The 19,524-nt window shown below is 43.8% G+C and overlaps 2 protein-coding genes across 7 annotated transcripts in view; one reads left to right on the forward strand and one right to left on the reverse strand.

The window, feature by feature from the left end:
- Positions 1 to 16,428, forward strand: part of Fbxo15 (F-box protein 15) — a 62,088-nt gene extending 45,660 nt beyond the window's left edge. For all 6 annotated transcript variants that reach the window (XM_076555653.1, XM_076555659.1, XM_076555654.1 and 3 more), the window contains 2 exons: positions 10,943 to 11,067; positions 16,070 to 16,428. In XM_076555653.1, coding sequence (XP_076411768.1) covers positions 10,943 to 11,067; positions 16,070 to 16,339 — 395 coding nt within the window. In that variant the 3' untranslated portion in view covers positions 16,340 to 16,428. The remainder of the gene's footprint in view (positions 1 to 10,942; positions 11,068 to 16,069) is intronic.
- Positions 922 to 1,447, reverse strand: LOC121823896 (small ribosomal subunit protein uS10). The gene has a single exon (XM_042263740.2). The coding sequence runs from the start codon at positions 1,316 to 1,318 to the stop codon at positions 959 to 961; it is 360 nt and encodes a 119-aa protein (XP_042119674.1). The 5' UTR covers positions 1,319 to 1,447; the 3' UTR covers positions 922 to 958.
- Positions 16,429 to 19,524: the final 3,096 nt, after the last annotated feature.

Raw genomic sequence — 19,524 nt, forward strand, 5'->3', positions numbered from 1 at the left:
TGCATTCACTGTAGGTATGCCCTGGTGTTGTAGGGTGGTAGCCTGTCTCCTTGTCACTTCTGGTCATGAGGTGAGTGAGTGGTCTTGCTGTACTGTGTGCTGCTGTTCGGATGAGCTTCCTTTCCATGGCACTAAAGCAGAGGGCTGACTGATGATGAACTGAAACCTTCAAAATGATAGTCAAAATAAACCCATTTTCTTTACAAATTCATTGTTTCAGATATTCGTTGGTAGGTGTATTGATAGAAGACCAGTCATTTTATATTTGCAGTCCTTGTCTTACTGCGTTATCCGAGACTTCCAGCACAGTCCTGTTGGGCAGCAATGAGAAGAGACATCCTTCCCTTTCTCAGATCTAGGTGGGAAAGCTTGAGTTTTTCCCACGACTGTGTTGTTAACTGTAACTTTTAAAATACCTATTCTTTATCAGTTAAGGAAGTTCCTTTCTTGTCATAGTTAATTCAGGGTTTTTCTTTAGTCCTGAACAGGTGGTATTATGTGTTTTTATTTGTTAAAAAGTTTTCACTCTGTTTATATCTTTTGGAAGAGGGTTTAGGAAATTGGTATCATTTCTTACATATTTTCCAGTGAAATAACTTGATCGTATGTTTTCCTTTTTGGAAGATTGTTAATCATGGGCTCAGTTCCATGGATAGTGATAGGCCTGGTCAGATTATCTTCTCATCTAAACGGTGGCAGATGATGTTTTTCACAGAATTGAAACCCAGGTTATCAAATTTGTTCATAGTATTCCTTTACTGCTCTTTCATGTTTCTTCAAATTTTTACTGATGTCCCATTTTTTTTATTTCTGACAATTATGTAATTTATATTCACTCTTATTTTCTTAGTTTGGCTAGATATATTGATTTTATTTTATTTTATTTTATTTTATTTATTTATTTTTTTTTTTTATTTAAAATTTTTAACAAGTGATTAAGTCAATTTATTTAGCTGACTTAGGCATCCGCAATAGTGACTTCAACCTCCACTCCTGGCTCAATACTGATGGAAGTGATCTGTTTAACAATCTCGGAAGGACTGTGCAAGTCAATGAGTCGCTTGTGGATTCTCATTTGGAAACGATCCCACGTCTTGGAACCTTCACCACAAGGTGTTTTTCTTGTAGTGATTCTCAGTGTCTTGGTAGGCATGCGCACGGGTCCTTTCACCTTCAGGTTCTTTTCCTTCGCACCCCTGATCAAGTCGGCACACACCTTCTCCAGCGACTTCACGTTGCGGCTGGTGAGCGTGATCCGGATCCGGTGGATCGCCACCTCGGGCTCCACGGGCGTCTTCCCGGTGTCTTTAAAGGCCATGGCTGCGGCGCGGCTTCCTGACCGACTTGTTCCTCAGCAGGAGCGAACAGCGGTGAGTCAGGACGGGAGCAGGCCGGACGGAGCTCCGCCGCACGCAGCGCCACGCCTCGGAAAGTTGATTTTATTTTTTAAGAACTTCCTTTGGTTTCTTTGATTTTCCTCTAGTGATTTCACTGATTTTTATTCTAATTTTTATTATTTCTTTTCTGCTGCTTATTTTAGAATTAATTCAATCTTTCGTGGCTTTCTAGTTTGTAGAAACTGAAATTGTCTCCAGGTAGTTCTTGCTTTTCTAGTATGTATGTCTAGTGCTGTAAATTCTACTCAAAGCACTACTTTGATCTCATCTCACACACTTTGGTCAGTTGTTCTGAGGATTGATCTTCATTGTTGGCCTGGTGGTATTCAGAATCACCATGGACAGTGAGGCATGTCTCTAGGTGTGTCTTTAAGGGCTTTTCCAGAGGACTGTGTGGGTGACACTATCACGTGCTGGAGGCCTGGGTAGGATGAAGGGGAGGAGGAGGAGAAAGCCAGCATGGTGCAGGCAGGCGGTACCCTTCCTCGGCTTCCTTGCTGTGCTGTGAACTGTCCTTGTCTACTTTGTACCGACCTTTCCATGTTGATCACAGAAATCCTTAAATTCATTAAAATCATTAAATCAGGAGCCAAAATGAATCTTTCTTCTTTTATAGCTGGTTTCTGTTAGGTATTTTGTCAGAACATTGAGAAAAGTAAATATATTTATATCATTTAATTTAAAATATTTTAAAATCTCTATGTATTATCGGATCTTTGTGTTAAATAAATAGAAGTTTGTTTAATCACCATGACATGTTGAAAATTTCCAGCTGACTTTATTGTCCTTTTTTTTTTTTACTAAAGTCCTTTGTAATTTAGAGGAAGACACCATATCATTTAGAGTCCTTTGTTTTATGATTTTATGGTCAATGGTGCAGTATTTCTTGGTGAGTGTTCTATGTGAACTTGAGAAAAATATGTACTCCACAGTTGTTAGATAAGGCAGCCTGCAGATGCCCATTATACTTAGGCAGTTAATGCTAATTTTGTGTTTAACTATGTCCTTACTGATTGTCTGCTGGCTACGTCTGTCGACTTCTGATGGAAAGGTGGAGAAGTCTCCATTTCCATCAGTAGATACCCCTCCGTGCAGTTCTGCTTGCTCACAGAGTTGGTGCTGTTGTGTTCAGTAATTACACACTGAGGATTGCTGCATCTTTATCGATACCTAATACCTCCCCCATTACCGCCCCTCCCACCTAACCGGCCAGAGTCCATTGGATCAAAGGAACTGTAGAAAATGGGCCCTTAGTAATGGGATCGGTATGTTTATGTGTGTTTCTCCAGTCCTTTAGTGGGCTGTGACTCTATACTGTGTATTTCGTCGGCGCTTCTTAGTTCTTCTCTGAACTACTTAGGCTGCTAGAGGAGGCTGTAGTTGAATTTTCCCACTCCCTGGACAGATTGGGCTATGTTAAAACGCTGGTTGTTTTCTTGCTGGGAGATAGTTTTTGTTGTTGGCTCCTACAGATTACATTCTGTACTTGCCCATGATAGAGTCCTCTGGAGTGGACTCAGGTTTGTTACTGCTCAGGTTTCTGAGCAGGATTAAGAGCTTGGACCTTCCTGAGTTCTCCTGTTTGTTGTCAAGTTGTAGGGACAGTGGTTTTGCTCTGTGAGTCCATTTTCCCTGTTCATCTAGCAATAGTTATTTTTTAGTTTGTTCAGACTTACTTGTTCTTAGGGCAGAATGGTGTCTTCCAATACTCATGCTAAACTAGAAACCAGAAGGTCTTTTTATTACAAAATTTCAAAATCTGTAGATATTTACAAAAAAAGTAAATAAAATCCCCAAAGACAACTATTGTTCATAATTAGGTCCATTTTTCAAATTCATATTACTTTCTTTGTAGAAATTATTTGGAAAATATTGTTCTCTGTTTTTCCTTGACACTGCATCATGAGCATTTTCTAGTTTTAGAAAAATTTGACTTTGAAAGGTTGTATGAAATTCCACTGTTAGGTTTATCCTGATTTATTGGCCCAATCTCCCAATTGGGCGTTTAGGCCTTCATTTCTCATCATTGGAGCATGGTTGTCATCAGTGTTATTTTGAAAAATCTCTAATCATTCGAGAGATAACAATGGTGTGTCAGTTTAACCAGAGGTTCGTGGTCACCACAGTGACCGACCACACTGCAGACTCTTTGAGGGGTAGGTGCCCTCTTACCCTCTTGAGATCCAGCTTCACCACCACTTCTTACTGTTCATGTCAACAGTTTACCACTGTGCACACGTGGACAGCAGAGCCCACGAGAAGACAGTCATTGCAAGGGCTAGAAGGAGGTGCTATTATGTGATTTATTTTCATGTTTCTGTCCCAGTGGTATTCACTTCTATGTGTAGTTCCGTTATTTTAAATGTTATGATTTGTGTGCATATACTGGTTCCAAATAGTTCTTCCATTTTGTCTACTTGTTCCAGGTAGTTCTTCCATTTTGTCTTTTACGTTTTAATTTTGTACATATAGATATCTCAAAAGTTTTCAGTTAGATGTGGTTTTAAAACATTTCTTCTAAAATTGTTTTATATAGAACATCCTACTTTCTGAAATGAGACATACACTCACCTTATTTCCTATAGGTTAATTACTTCTCTTCAGTTCTTACCCTTTTCTCTCAGGGTGATTGCCTCCAGTAGGGAAGCAGATAGTTCAGACTTACTTATTTTGTTATGAAAATGAATGTCTTCTACCCTAGTTTAAGAAACTAGTGATTTATTGTTACCTATTTATGCTTTTTATATTTATATAAATATTTATTTTACATGTATTCACTTGGCTAGAGTACCAAATATCTTACGGGATTTTATCAGAGTCCTGTTGAATTTGTGCATTAATCTAGAAGGAATTAAGGTTTTATTAAGATTGAATCCGGGACCTTGGTCATACAAGGCAAGCACTGCACTACTGAGTGGAACAGTATGTATATTCCCAGCTCAGATATACTTGATTTTTATTTAGAGTTTTGGCCCATTTCTTTGTTTATTTAGATTTTGCTGTACAATGTGTTAGGGTTCTCGAAAGGATCAGAGTGGGTAGAATACATAGATAAACACATCAAAAGGGGTTTGTTAGATTAGTTTACAGACGCAGTCCAGGTACTCCAGCAGTGGCTGTTTCACACTGGAGAGGCCAAGAATCCATAGTTCAGACCAGAAAGCTGAGTATTTTAGCAATTGCTGGAGCAGAAAGCCTGGAAGTTTCAGCAATTTCCTGGGGAAGCTGTTGGTTCTCAGTCTGCGTTGGAGTCCTGGAGAAATTGGTTCCCATATGGGTAAAGAAAAGCCATAGCAACAGCATAGATCAGTGGTTTTCAACCTTCCTAATGCTGTGGCCCTTTAATCCTTATCTTGTGGTGACCTCCTAACCATAAAATTATTTTTGTTGCTACTTCATAACTGTAATTTTGCTACTGTTATGAATGGTAATGTAAATATCTGTTTTTCAACAGACCTTAGGTGACTTCTGTGAAAGGGTCATTCGACTTCCACGGTTGAGAGCCACTGGAATAGTGGTTCTCTTGTCTGCAGAAGTGAGGGCGAGCAGGCCAAAAGCAGTTTCCTTTTATCTGGTTTTGGGGTGGGTCATCCTGCTTCAGATAAGCTGACCCTCCACAGGAGTGCCCGCTTCTTTATGTGCATTTACTTCATTCATTGATGCAGTCAAGTTGGCACCACTTTAGCAGAGAACATTTTTGATGTTGATGCTGTGCTTTCCCTCCTCAGGAATGCTTTGCTTCCCGTTGCTGGCATGACTAAGCTCCTTGGGGTAATGTTTCCCTTTTCTACTTGTTATGTTGGTCCTGCACCTGCATGTTTTTGTGCCATGCTTCCTGTTCAGATCTTGACTGCGCTGAGTATTTGGGCTTAATCTGTAAGACACTGCAGACAACTTCAGAGAATTCAGAGGTTATCAAGTTACAGATTCTCTTTTTTCCTTGTGCCAAGATTACAGTCTACAACAGCTGAAAGTGAGTTCTTTTGAAGTGTTGTCCTTTCTAGATCTTGTGCATATATCGTTTTATCTTATTTTTGTGGCTGTGGTTCTAAAAATAGGTGGCTTTTTCATTCCCTCTGTCCCTGATATTAATTGCTTGCTGTGTTTCTAGGTCAGGTTGTACTCTGTAAGCATTTATCATGACACGTGAGTCATGGGAAGCAGTGTTGTCCTTTCTGGGTGGTGATTATTTAGAAACTTAGAGCAGATACTGCACTATGGCATCTTCATTAGGAGTATGTACTACATTTTTCCTGTTCTGGACTCTAGTGACTGAGAAGTAAGCATTGCAAGTGACCGCTGCTCGTATCAGAGCTTACCTAACTGTGGAGTACAGCTGTGTAGTTTGTGGGGCCTGGTGAAAAATCACCAATGGCCACAGCAGGGCATTAGAAGCCCAGGCCTTTGGGACTACACAGGCCACACTCCATGAAGTCCTCATGGCGCACAGGTGAGGCGGGAGATGAGCTGTCCTTGATGAGGCCTGTTTCAGCTGCTCTGGCTGCTGCTCCAGATTTAACCTCAGCTCTTCATTCACTTTTGCTGGTGATTTGAATTCTTTGAAGTATATTTGTTGTCAAGGAGATTTGTTTAAGTAAGATGTCTTAGATAGTAAGATATTTTGTAAGGGTTATTATGGAAATAGAATCTCTTATATAAACCAAGTAATTTGGGGAACATAAGTGCAACAAATGTAAATGATAGGTTTTCCAATTTTCCCTTGGTGTGAGTTTACTTGCGCATCCTGAGATCTTCCTTCTCTAGGATATCGAGTTTAGGGCCTCTTCTTGGATTGTAAGTGTCTTAACTGTCCGTGGTCCCTCTTTCTGTACTCCTAATAAATTATCCGGGTCTCCTCTCTTTCTGGCTCTTTGGTCTTTTCTGGCTTACTTTTCTTGAGTACGCAGTCCAGTGACACCCTTCCCATCTTCACTCTGTGTGGCATGCAGAGACCCTTCCTTCCTCGCTGTCTGTGCTTCCCTCTGCAGCATTGACCACCTTTGTGGCTCTGACTTGGAGTCAGCCTCTTGCGCAGGATGGTCACACTTCAGTTGTCCCTTCTTGCTACTTAGAGGTCTTCCAGGCAGTTACTTAATGGCCCCTGTGTTTTGTAGCTTTTCATGACGACCCACACCCTGCATCCCCTGACTCCCAGGCCCTCCTGCCCTGCTCCCTGTGCTCCGGCCGTCACCTCTTCACTCGTCACAGCTCTTTTCAGTCCTGCTTTTTCCTGGTTCAGAGGGAAAGCTGTCCCATTTCTTTCCAAAATGGACTTTCCAGTTTCTAAATATATCCACTCCTGCCTGCTCGAGACCTTTATTTAGCCGTTTGTCTCTTGTCTCTTTCATCATCTCAAATATGCTTCCCTATCAACTCCTCTTCTATTTACAAATTCGTCTGTGCTTTCCATGTCAAAAATTATTTTAGAAGAAAAAAAAAACCCGAATTCTGTGTCAGATCATTTTTTTATTTTTAAGTTTCTATTCAGTGCTCTAAAAGTCAGAACCTAGCACAGCCTAACAGCCCACTTCACAGTGTTGAAGAGTTCAGAGGTTCTTCTTAGTTCCAGGTGCTGTGACTTGATGAGGCCCTTGATGTCCAGCGTGGGACAGGACATGTCTAGACAGCGTGTGCCATGACAGCCTATCGCTTGGCCTGTTATAATTCTTCGAGGTCAGCTCCCTTCTTAGTTAGCTCTCCTCCCTGACCGTCGGGTCTTGAGTCTGAGGTCCTTTCTCACTTCTGAGAGTCTCATTGTATCTCCTTGGGGTTGGCTGTGCCATGAACTCACCCGAGTCAGTGTGAAGCCACATGAAGAGGATACTTGACAGCGAGGTGTCTCTTCTCTTACCCAGTGCCCCGCCATCTTGTCTTGTTGTTGTAGGGAATGTAAGAGTATCCTAAGCAAGAACAGAGCAGGCCGTAGAGAACCCTCCTCCAAAAGGATCCATGTATTTTCTTCCAACTTGTCTAGAAAGTAAACTATACTCGGGTGGACTGAACTGATCGGTGCAAAGCCGTGGAAGATAGAACTGAGACTTAGGGAAGTGCCTGCTGGACCTGAAAACATAGTAATTTAAAAGAGCAAGCTCCAGACTGCCCAGTTAGCCCGTGGTAAAGTTTCAGAGTCTAAGAACATCTGTTATTCTCTTTAACCAGGGTCAGCAACAGTCCTGGTGCTTGTGTATGCATCCTTTATGTAGAGACCACCTGATGACTCAAGACTTGAGTAGGTTTTGCTGACACTGTTGTCACCATGCCAACCAGGTGGAGAGAGTAGAGGTTGTGCTCTTCTTACCACCCTAGTAGAGCCTCAGCTGTGTCAGTTTGGCCTGGGGAACAGGGAGGACCAGGAGAGACCATTCCTGCCCCAGTGTCTGGAGCCCTGTCTCTCTGTCCTCCACCAGCTCTAACTGACCTTAGATACTTGAGTTTCTTCTCTTCTGGAGACTTGAAAAATAACAAAGGTGTCTAAAAATAATTAGCCAGGAAGGAAACACGTGTAGAAAAACCATGCATGTGCCTGGGGGATGTTATGTCAGAACATAAGAGGCAATGAGGAACACCAAAGGTTTTCTCTCCTTAAGAGGCAGTACCAACCGGCTCTGTCTGACCACTGGGACCTAATGATTATACCATTGTGCCATTGACTGCCCCTTTGTGGTATCTGGTCTAGTCAATACTGGTTAATACTACATGGGAAGAGCTTTGAGTTCATTGTGTGAGAGGTGCTTGCTCTTGCTCTTTCTAGGTGACTCTGTGCTACCCTGTTTGCTTCTCAGGTGGAATCTTGAGTCCGGTTCCCTTTACTGGGCTTATCTCTTTAGGTGACTCTGGTGATTCCTGCCTCAGTCCGTTCTAATCTTCTTTATCCCTTTCCCTCTTCCTTGTGCATTAGAAAAATCAATTACCAATCAACCTATCCTCCCCATGTTCTTTACATTCCACCTTTTCTATGTTACGTTTATTTCTGAAATAGAAACGAACCCTGATCGTAGCTGAAATAGGCCACAGAAGGACATGGCCTTTTATTTCCAGAGTATTGTTTTTGATAAAGCAGATCTCAGCATGCAGAAACCATTGCATGTAATGAAATGGCAGGGTGCAGTAGAGGTCTAGAAGAGGAAAGGTGAGGGTAGATTGCTGACATCCATACAGACGAATGTTGAAGTTCTGAAGGACTAAATTGTTGGGGCCCACCAGAGTCATAGCCATGTGGGAAGTGTGGCTAATACGTGGCAGAAGGCCCCAGGGCGAGGTGGACACAGATGCCAACAGTGGACTTCTGTTTGTGCTTTGTCTTTCTGTCGCAGACTCTCATAGGGATGGTCCGTTTTTCCCACCACAGATTGGTTTCACATTTAGTACATCACATAAATAGTATCACAGTTTCTCTATGCTTCTGGGCTTTCCCTGTACTCTGATTCTTCTGCTCAGTGTAAGACTCAGGCTTTATCCACACGGTTGTAGATGTCAGTAGTTTGTTCTTGTGTATTGATTAGTATTATTACATTTTAGTAACTGTTTGAAGGTTCCTTCAATGGTTTCCAAGAGGAGGAAGAGTTTGGCTATTAAGGGGTGTGGTGGTTTGAATAGGACTGGCCCACATAAGCTCATAGATTTGAATGCTTGGCTACCAGGGAGTGGACTATCGGGAGGTGTGGCCTTGTTGGAGTAGGTGTGGCCTTGCTGGAGGAAGTGTGCCACTAGGGTGGGCTTTGAGGTTTCAGAAGCTCACGCCAGACCCAGTGTCGCTTTCTTCCTGCTGCCTGATGATCCAGATGTAGCGCTCTCGGCTCCTCCAGCATCATGTCTGCCTGTGTGCTGCCATGTTTCCGGCCATCATGATAATGAACTAAACCTCTGAATCTGTAAGCCAGCCCCAATGGAATGTTTTCCTTTTTAAGAGTTTCTGTGGTCATAGTGTTTCTTCACAGCAATAGGAACCCCATCTAAGACGAGGGGGGTAGTGAAGATAGTTCTCTATTTTGTTAATAGGTCATGTATTCATTTTCCCATACAATAAGTAGGGAGTTCAGCCTAGAAGGACAAAGGACATAAATTTGTCGTATTGTACCCAAATCTAAAAAGCAGTTGAGGCTGGATTGGTCTTTTTAGTCTTTATTCTTGGATACATTGGGAATACACTTGAAAAGAAACTGTCTAAAATGTGATTGTTACCAGGGGTGGGGAAATACAGGGTGATTTAGAGATGGGAGTATGGGTCGCCATGCTGAGGGTGTTCTGAGGTTACTAGGTGCATTGTTTAGAGAGGGGGATGTGTGCAGAGTATGTACATGGCAAACAACTAGACTGCCAAGCTTAGTGATCGGAGTGTGTGTGCATACGTACATAACTCAGAACCAAGGGGTCTCACGGTATTACACTGTCTTCTATGAACTGCGTCACCATGAGATAACCTAAGTGCAACCTTCCATGTTTTCCTTCTGCTTTGCCCAGTGAGTCACACCTCCCCTTGATGCACATGTCTGTCTCTGAAGTCATCATGTACAAGTGAGGATACTGCAGTAGTACTGTGCTTGATGTCACTTCATGGTGTGTTAAATAACTCGAGGTGTGTGTTCATAGGAGCAGGGCAGTGTTGCAGGCACTGCTTGTCACAAGAAGCTGAACACATGCACTCCTTCATGGTGGTGAAAAAGTTGCTAGTATGCCCTGTGAGCCAGGTAGAAGAGGGATGTAGAATGTAGAGACTGGGCTCAGATTTTGGTAAACATATGCAGGACTTTCCTTGCTTAAGAGCATATGCAAAGATAGGTTTCTTCCTTTCCCTCCTCTTGTTCACCTGCTCTTTAGTCCTTCCTCATTTCTTGATCCCATTTGATTTTCTTTCTTGGACATAATTTGAATCTCTTTCCTTAAGCTTGTTAGTGTTTGTCCTTTTCCATTTCCATGACTGATGGCATGACCAAGTAATGTGGCCTTGATCTGTTATGACCCTTCTTCCAAGGGCCCATGTGTTTTAAAAGTCATGGTTTTCAGCTTGGCATTATTGAGAGGTAGTGGGCCCTATCAGAAGTGGTTCCTGTTTGGGGGGGTGTTCAGGTCATTGGGGGTGTGCCCTTAAAGGGTCTAGTGGGACCTCAGCTTACTCTACATGTACCCTATAATGTATATTTATCACGCATCCAAAAGCACTGGGGTCAGCCTGCATAGGCAGAAACATTGAAAACTGAGTCATAGTTAGCCGTCCTTCCTTGTAAGTGTCTTCTGTGATGGAAAGCCAGCTGACACGGCCAGTGAGGCTGAGCCTTTGTCTTCTCGGCAGTGACCATGGTGTATTTCCTCAGCCATCTTCTGACGCACCTTTGAGTTTCCTTAGAACCCACATCTCTTCTCCAGTCTCTGAGCTCTAGGTTTACTGCTCAGGCCTCATGATAGAGTGAGCTGTTCTCCAGTGCACGTGTCCTTAGTGAGTAGAACATCACAGTACAAGGCATACCTCAGGAGTAGCCAGCCTAAAGACTTTTTTTTTTTGCCTCACATTGAAATGCAGCAATTAAACTAACCTTAAATCATTTCAGGGTGCATTGAGAATGGATATGTGAAGTTCATGGCGATAAGTTTAAAAAACAACAGAGAACACCTACCTCTTATTGGAAAAGTTGGCCTTGCATGGAGAACTAATGTTTTTGACGGCTTTATTGAGGTAAAAACAAAAGTTATTTTTTTCTTCAAGTAACTTATGTGTAATAAAAAAAGTCTGTTGTTGTGTTTATATAAACCTCCCTTAAAAGTATTCTGGTTTCTATAGATTTGTGAATTCTTTTAGCAGAATGAGATCTTCATCAAGTATTTATTTAATGTTTTGTATTAGTTACTGTTCTATTGCTGTGAAGAGACACCATGACCAAGGCAGCTCGGAAGCATTTGACGGGGGGCTTGTCTGGTTTTAGACGGTTGGTCCATGATCATCGTGGTGGGAAGCAGACAGGCGTGGCACTGGTACAGTAGCTGAGAGCTTACATCCTGATCCACAGGCAGAGAGAGACAGACAGAGACACTAGGTCTGGTGTAGGCTTTTGAAACCTTAATGCCTACCCCCAGTTCATGTCTCCTCCAACAAGGCCACACCTCCTAATCCTTCCCAACCAGTTCTATTAACTGGGGACCAAGCATTCAAACATATGAGCCTCTGGGGGCCATTCTCATTCAAACCACCACAACTATCTTTGCCGTCCATGGAGTGTATAGGAGTAGAATGGGTAGGTGGACTGTAGCTGTGTTTGAATAGCTTTGACTGTACCCTCTGTTCCCTACACACTCAGTCAGTCTGTCCAGTGGAGAGAGGAAGGAGCTGAAGGTTGGCCAGGCAAGTAGCAGTTGCTGGAAACATTTTCACCCTTTTGAAGACTGTGCAGTTTTGAGTTCCTGTGCTAGTTTCCAGGATCTTGAGCAGCTAAATAAAAGTAACCAAATGGTGGGGAGAGTTGGGTTAGTGTTGGGGGTTGTCAGGAAGAGGGGGAGGAAATTAGAGGTCTCCCATGGTTCCATTCTCTTGTGTGACTGTGTGCCCATGGTTACTCCTGGTTCTCTTTACTGAATGGTGTGAGTGGAATCTGGGAGTCACAGGTTGGCTGTGACTGCAGACAGCCTCTGCACTGCACTCATTTTGCACTTTGGTAGACATCTGGGCAGGACGGTAATGACACTGACCAAGACCATCTGGGATTTGTTATTTATCCTGTTTATCTGTGAGCACATGTTAAACCTTGGTACAAATTGTGTGTGTGTCACATATAAAAGATTATTGTTTCATATATTTGAGTACAGATGTGACCTTTTGTTTTTCTGTGATAGACTGAAATGGCCATGACGTAAAAACACATTAAAATAAAATATTAACGTTAAAAATAGATCTTGAGGACCAAGAAAGGCAGAATATAAATATGGCAAGCTTAAAGGGTCAGGGTAATTTTAAAGTTATTTAATTCCATTTTCTCTTCACAACAAGATCAAAGCAGGTGTTTAGTTCTCTGGGGTTAAAAAGGGAAGTATGGTAATTCTACCGAGACAAAGCTTTAGCCTAGCTCTGGGGTTGGAAACAAAGCCTCCCTGGAACTGCAGTAAGGAAGACTCAACCCTGAGAGTCCTCTATCAGCAAGTCTGCGGGACTCCCACAGCATTTCTCACAGAGGCTGCACTAACAGCTGCAGAACTCGGCCCTCCAGCAAGCTCAGGGCACTGTTTCTAGAGGCGGGATTCTGAATCTTTGAAGTAGTGGTGGATGGCCCTGGACAGTTTCTCCAATGATACCTTTCTCACAGGGAAGAAAGGTGTTGTCTCCTGAGTTGGAGGTTGGGTGGATGTGGATATACCACTTATGTTTGGAGCCAGTATTATGTGTTATGGCTAATTTATCCTTGGAGTTCCCAAAGACAGTATCCAAGTGAGGGACACCGTGTTCCGTGTGTGCTGTATAGCTCAGGGATTTCCCTCCAGGAATCTGACCACCCTAAGCACAGTGAACAGTAAAAATGCAGTTTAAGAAGTTGACTTTAGGGGATTTGATTTCCTTGTTGTGTTTGTTTAAAGGAAGAATGTAAAGGACAAAAAGACTTTGGCTGGGTGTGCTTGTTCACACCTTTACCTCACACTAGAGGACTAAGGCAGGTGTAACAGCCAGTGCAGGCTAGCCTGGGCTACAGAGGAAGGCTCTGCCTGAAAAATAAGGTAATTCTTAGACACATACGACTATTAAAAATAGAAATAAAAGATAATCTCTTTGGCCTGGGAATTGTAGATATAACTTTCTAATGTATAAGATGACAAGGCATAAAGGAAAAACCAAAAGAAGACATAAGGAAAGGATTGTCAAAAGAAATCTATAAATGAGAGATTCTGACAGGGATAGAGCCAGACAGATTAGGGAGTATGTCACCGAGAATGATACTGAACCCCTCAGGCAACTCGACACAGACCTAGTTGTGCACACACTGCACAGGAAGCGCAGTGCCTGACCCTAGAGCATGGTCTTGTGCGGGTCACATGACATTTAGTCACTGCAATCATCTGTAACTTGTTTCTACCACCATCTTCTTATAAAGAGGAAAACTGATCTACGACCTGCAGGTTGAACATCCGACACAGATGTGTGAGCTCCTGGCCTGGCTCGGGATGCTCCCCACTGCATCGTTACCAAGCCAGCAAGTGTTAGCTCCCTGCATTCCCGAGCTCTAGTAAACCAGTACTTTCTCAGGGGAGCCACGAAGCCCAGACCATCAGAGACCTCTGTCAAGCTCACACGTCACTTCAAAGAAAGCAGCGTAACAAATCATTGTTTTGTTCTTTTAACAGAACCAGATTTAGGTGACACACTTCATCAGCATTTACCCAGGGGGTGTTTTATACATTAGAAGGCTGTGTCTACAATTCACAAGCAAAAGAGTTTCTTTTATTTCTATTTTTAATAGGTATATGTGACTACAAATTATCTTTTTTTTTTTCTTCCAGACAGAGCCCAGGCTTAGAAATCTGCAGTAAAGCTTGGCATCAGTTTGCATTTAATCCGGACCAGGCAGGGTTAGTGGTGGGTTGCAGGTGGATGGCGAGGGCAAGAGGAAGTTGAGTGGCACCAAACCCGACAGCTGATAGCCAGTGATACCGCCACAGCACCCTAGCTAGGTGCAGTTTTACTGGGATGATCATGGGTTTGAAGAAATTACACCAAACTTGATTGACCTTTGGGTCATCCAAGTTGTTGAGCAAAAACTTGTATATTTAATTCTTGAATCTGAAAGAGGTTCAGCTTGGAGGTAGACTTTGGAAACCATGGGCACCTTGATTATTGTGAGTTGTGGATGTAGACCGATTCCATCTAGAGAGAGAGAGTGATTATATATAATAAAACCAGTGCTTTGTCAAGCCGTGGGGACCTCTAGTAGTAGGCCTGGTGGAAGCCATGGGTGGTTCTGGAAGTGCTGGGAAGGTGGTATTTGAAACCAAGAATGATAAGCAGTGCTCAGCCTGCCCAGGTGGAGACTGAACAGATGTTCACTGTGTTTAGAGACCTTAGGAGGAGGTGGGTCAGAGTGGGTTGGAGTGTGAGCAGGAGGTAAGGCTTTGGACAGAGGGAAGATAGATTTGTCTGCAAAGAGAGAGAGCAAGGGGCGCCATGGCTCTGGGAGGTTTGTTTCTCTCTGTGTGTCTGTCCATTTGTCCCCTCCTCCCTCCTCCTGGGCCCCTCTTCCCAGGGTCACTTGAACATGTCTGAACGTTAAAAGCTGGTGAGAGAGAGATAGCGCTCACTTGTGTCAGAGGCTACCTCCTTGTTGGGGACCATCCCAACCACTGCTAAAAGCACACTGAACACAGATGTGCATAAGGAGGTGACGTGGACATAGTTGTGTGTAAGATAGGAAGGTGCTCTTCTCACATCTCTCTGCAAGAGGACATGATGTGCAGGGGCACCCTGTGAGTAGGGCACAGAGGTTCAGAGGAGAGGGTGCAGTATGCCAGTTCTGGGAGAAGAAAGGCTGTGTAATGCACAGTAGACTCAAAAGACAGAACTCTGAGCGTGACCATGGCTACCTGGGGATGCCCATCTGTGGCTCTGCTGCTGTGCTGGGCAGTCAGATCCAGACACACATGAGACACTTTGACTCAGCCACAGCTGGGTTTTAGTCGATCTGGGGCCAGGTGAGATAAAGCATTGAGGAAGAGATCATCCAGTGAAGAGCAGTGAAATGGACGTGATTGAGGTGAGGAGGCCCAAGGAGAGGTAGAGGACTGGTAGGTTAGGGGTCATGGGCCATGATTCTTCCCAAACCTTTTCTCACACACAAGCACACATGTGTTATATGTTACGTGTATGTTACCTACACGGAATTTACTAAGATAGTGCTGTGTGTAGTTTCTTTTAACACATAGTTGTGCCTCACAGCGTGTAATTCAGGATGCACTAGTAGTGCATCACAGGGACAAAATTCTGGTGAACCTGTCATCTGGTGACGGGCTGGGAACCAGGAGTAGCTGAGTAAGGAGGAGGGTGGAGAGACAAGCGGGAAGCCGGGCCTGCAGTGCTGGTTCTGGAAGTGCCGCACTCACGGGAGGCGCAGTGTCTGGAGTCAGAGAGTGGGGATGAATAACTGAGGTGAGGAATGGATCCTAGGAGTCTGTCCTTGGTCCACTAGCAGTGGAGGTCTCTGAGGAGATGGTGAGACTTGAAAGAGAGAATGAGAGGGAGACACGGGTGGATGGGGAGCCCAGTGCCAGTCACGGTGTGAACAGAAGATGGTGGACAACGAAGAAAAGAAACCTGAGGCCGGAAGTTCAGAGCCTCAAGGAAACAGGTCAGGAGAGCGGAAGGCAACAGTCTGCTGGAGCATTGAGAAGCTGCTGTCCAGGGCAGGGTGCCATCCTCTTGGAAGCAGTGGCACGGGCCTCTCATTTTCTGCAGACCTTTGCCTTTAGACAGGCTCCGGCACTAACTTGCCCACACTGACAGCTTTGTGCGCACACATGGATGAGGTCGTCTGCTGAGGAAGTCTGGTAAGCACTAGCTGGGTTTTAGATAAAAAGTAGGTCCTGTGGTGTGTATGAGAGGACTTTGGAGTTGGATGCCACAAGCAGCATTTCCAGTCGGTTTTACAGAGTCACAATTCCTGTGAAAATGAGCATTTTATCCTGACACTTGTTAATCTTAATTACAGAGGTGCTCTGTAGTGGATGTGACCCTTCTGGATGAGCACAGGAAGCCCTTTTGGTGTGTGAGTTCTCCAGTGTGCATGAGATCTGCCGCCTACCCCTCTGACGGTCCCAACTTCCTGGGGCACACTTACTGTGTGGACTACATGGACACCGAAGGAGGAGTGCATGCAGAGCTGGTCTGGATCGAAGAGACGGAGGAGTACTTTCTCATCAGCCTGGCCCTGTACCTCAGCGTAGCAAAAATAAACCACTGGTTTGGGACAAAATACTGAGGTTTAGCAGTAGGTGGGAAAGTCTTGTTACTAGTAAGCTGTTTGTTTTTTACAACTTTGTTCTTATTAAAAGTTAAAGTGTATCCGTGGCAGGCTGTCTAGTGCCTTCTTATTTTCCATTAGAAACTATGGTTTGTGAGTAAAGTTAGTGTTTGGAAGATTAAAATTTCAATAGCACATGCCCCAGGTAAAGATTCATGTAAGACAAGAACAAACAGAATACCTGGAAGTCTTCCTAAACATATGGTCGTGCGGTTTGTGTGAGTGTGTGCGATAACAGGAAAGAGCAAGTGTGACCTCAGATTGGGGCTCAGGCTAGGAGATGCCTAAGGGGCAGCTGTGGGAGTGGAAGGGGGACTGTAGACTAGACATAGTCTTACCAGTACCACTTCCTGGTTCTGGAACCAAATTCCATGAAGCAGCATCTAGAGGAGCTGAGTGAAGAGCAAATAGGGAATCTTTGCCATACTTTTGCAACTTAAAAACATATGTGATTATTCCAAGATGAAAAGTTTACAATATGCTTGGGGATTTAGCTCAGTGGTAAAGTGCTTGCCTAGCAAGCGCAAGGCCCTGGGTTCGATCCTCAGCTCCAAAAAAAGAAAGAAAGAAGAGAGAGAGAGAGAGAGAGAGAGAGAGAGAGAGAGAGAGAGAGAGAGAGAGAGAGAGAAAGAAAGAAAGAAAGAAAGAAAGAAAGAAAGAAAGAAAGAAAGAAAAAGAAAGAAAAGTTAACAATGAACGCTAACACTTGCACTCTGCCTCCTGTCTCTCCCTCCTGTCCTGTCTTAGTGACTTGGGTTCACTCTGGCTGCTCGCCTTGACCATGGCTTCCTCACTAGAGCTTTGCTCTCGGCCGTTAGTGGCCGACCAGAGCTATGCTGAGGAAACACAGCTACGGTCAGCTGGCCACACCATGGCACTGGGGCAGTGCCCTGCCTGGGTGTCAGCTGAGCATTACAGAGTATTGGAGACACCTGAGTATCCCATGTGACACGGGAGGTCTCTGGGCTTCCACTCCCTTCATGAGACATTGTCGTGCACAGCCCTGGACTCAGGGTCCAGAGATCATCCAACGTTTGCTGTGGCTACTGTCTGGGGAGAGAGAAACCCAAACCTGGTCTCCCTGGCCTGGGAAGGGATCAGCATGTTCCGACAGACCCAACTTAACCCTTGGGCATTTTGCTTTGTTTGTTACATTGTATATGGGATATATTTGTTTTACATATGACTATTACATGTGAATATAATCATAGGAATATAATAAAAGAGTATGTTTTTCCTCTAATATTCTTTCTGCCTCTAGCCAATGAGCTCTCTGGCACACTTGCTTGGTCTTATCATATGATGCCCTCTTTGATGTCAGGATATGGTGTGGGACCATCTCCATGCTGACTATAACCTCTGAGCAAATTAGTCTTTTCTTATATATTACCCAGTCTTTGGGTATTTTGTGATAGCAACAAATGTGCTAAGACACCATGTGATTATTATATGTATTGAAATTAAGTTTTCATGTACACGGAAAAAAAAGCATTTCATAATCATACTCCTTTGTCAAGAAGAAAGCCCTTTGTTTGCAAAGCAATAGGATTGATTACGGTGGGGCATCTCGGAAAACAGCTCCACAAAGCAGGGCTCATTAAGTTGAATCAATTCAAGAAAAGAAACAGGTGCAAACTCTTAATTATTCAGTTGGCAAAGAAAACAAGTTTGAGTTACACACCAGAATAGTATATCTATCCCTAGTGGGGGATAAAAGGTGTTTAAAGTGTGCTCAGTTGCAAAATATTGTCCAACTTAAAATCCGGTCAAAGGTCTGATGACCTTTTGCCAAGAGATTTATATAAGCAACCTGATAGTTGTCTCTTATTTTTAATAAGGTCTGCTTATAAACCTGATAATTACAAATGCTCAAGAAGCAAAGTGCTTAAATGGAGAAGTCTGCGAAGTATTTCCCTGATGCCTGTAAAGGAATTGTTCCTTCAACAAGCTGGTCTGAAGACAACAGTGCATTTGGGTATTGGGAAACATTATTTGGTCTTCAGCCTGGAGAGCCTTCTCGGGTTTCCCATGACTTTGAGGAATATCACTTGGACTTTTTAGCTGTAGTAGACATGACTGAGATTGCTGTTGGATAGGTGTGAGCTGCAGAAGCCACAGGTACTACCCAACAGGATACTAGAAGGGTCAGGCCAGAGGCCAGAAGGGCAAGCAGTAGGGTACCTAGGAAATGAGCTGTCCAGAAGAATGTAACAGCAGAGCCTTGAGTAGTGGACCCCATGTGTCCACAATAGCTGAAGCACAGAGCCAAGACTAGGCTGGTCAGGGGCAAAACAGGCTGAAGGCAGGCTGCAAATGAGCAGGCCCTGGGTCAGTCAGCAATTGGTGTCAGGCCCAGATTTCAGCTGGGCAGCACAGCGCCCCTTCCAATCTGGAAGTCACGGGTAGAGGAGAGTGCACGGGCAGGGGATGTGCAGATGCTGAAGAGATGCCTGTGGGGTCAGCCTAGAGCGCTGCATGGTGAGGTCAGGTCCTTGGCCCATCCATCCAGGGCCTTGCTCACTGTTTGCTTTACCTTCTGGTTTCTAGCTGATTATGAAAAGGACTCTGAATTTTCCCAAAGGCCAGCATGTGTTTACTCATTGACATATGTGCTTGCCATAGTGAAATGAGATACACTCATCTCTATGGATCTAATTATGAAAAGTGCTCTCAGAAGTAAGATAAAACACAGGTGATTTCTCACTGACAAGATTGGCTGGGGAGGAAGTGAAAATTTCACCATGAAATAATAGTAGCTTTCTGTTTTAATAATTGAGAGCTTATTGAGTGCCAGGCACTATATGGAGTAGAATTACAGCTTTAAAGCTCTCCCTAAACTTTATGGGTAAATGGCATAGTAATGATATTTCACCACAAGTTGCTGAGCTGGAAACTTCAATAACCAGAGGAGAAGAGCACATCTGGTGAGAGCTGGGATCTCCCTGGTCCTGAAGCCTAGGTCTGATCACTAAACCGTACTTCCTGTCTGCTCTGGTGCTGGGGACCAAAGATCTATCATGAACATGGACCATGCAAGGAACCCTGAGTACATAGGGATGTGGCAGAGTGCTGAAAGTGTCATAAAGCTAATTCAGTACTAAACTTGTAAAAAGAATTGTGTCGTACAAAACTGATGTCCACTA

This window comes from Peromyscus maniculatus, chromosome 19, assembly GCF_049852395.1.
Source record: "Peromyscus maniculatus bairdii isolate BWxNUB_F1_BW_parent chromosome 19, HU_Pman_BW_mat_3.1, whole genome shotgun sequence".
NCBI classification, from domain to species: Eukaryota; Metazoa; Chordata; class Mammalia; order Rodentia; family Cricetidae; genus Peromyscus; species Peromyscus maniculatus.

Excerpts from the sequence above, each read along its gene's own strand:
- LOC121823896 (XM_042263740.2), bottom strand. The coding sequence starts at position 1,318 with ATGGCCTTTAAAGACACCGGGAAGACGCCCGTGGAGCCCGAGGTGGCG.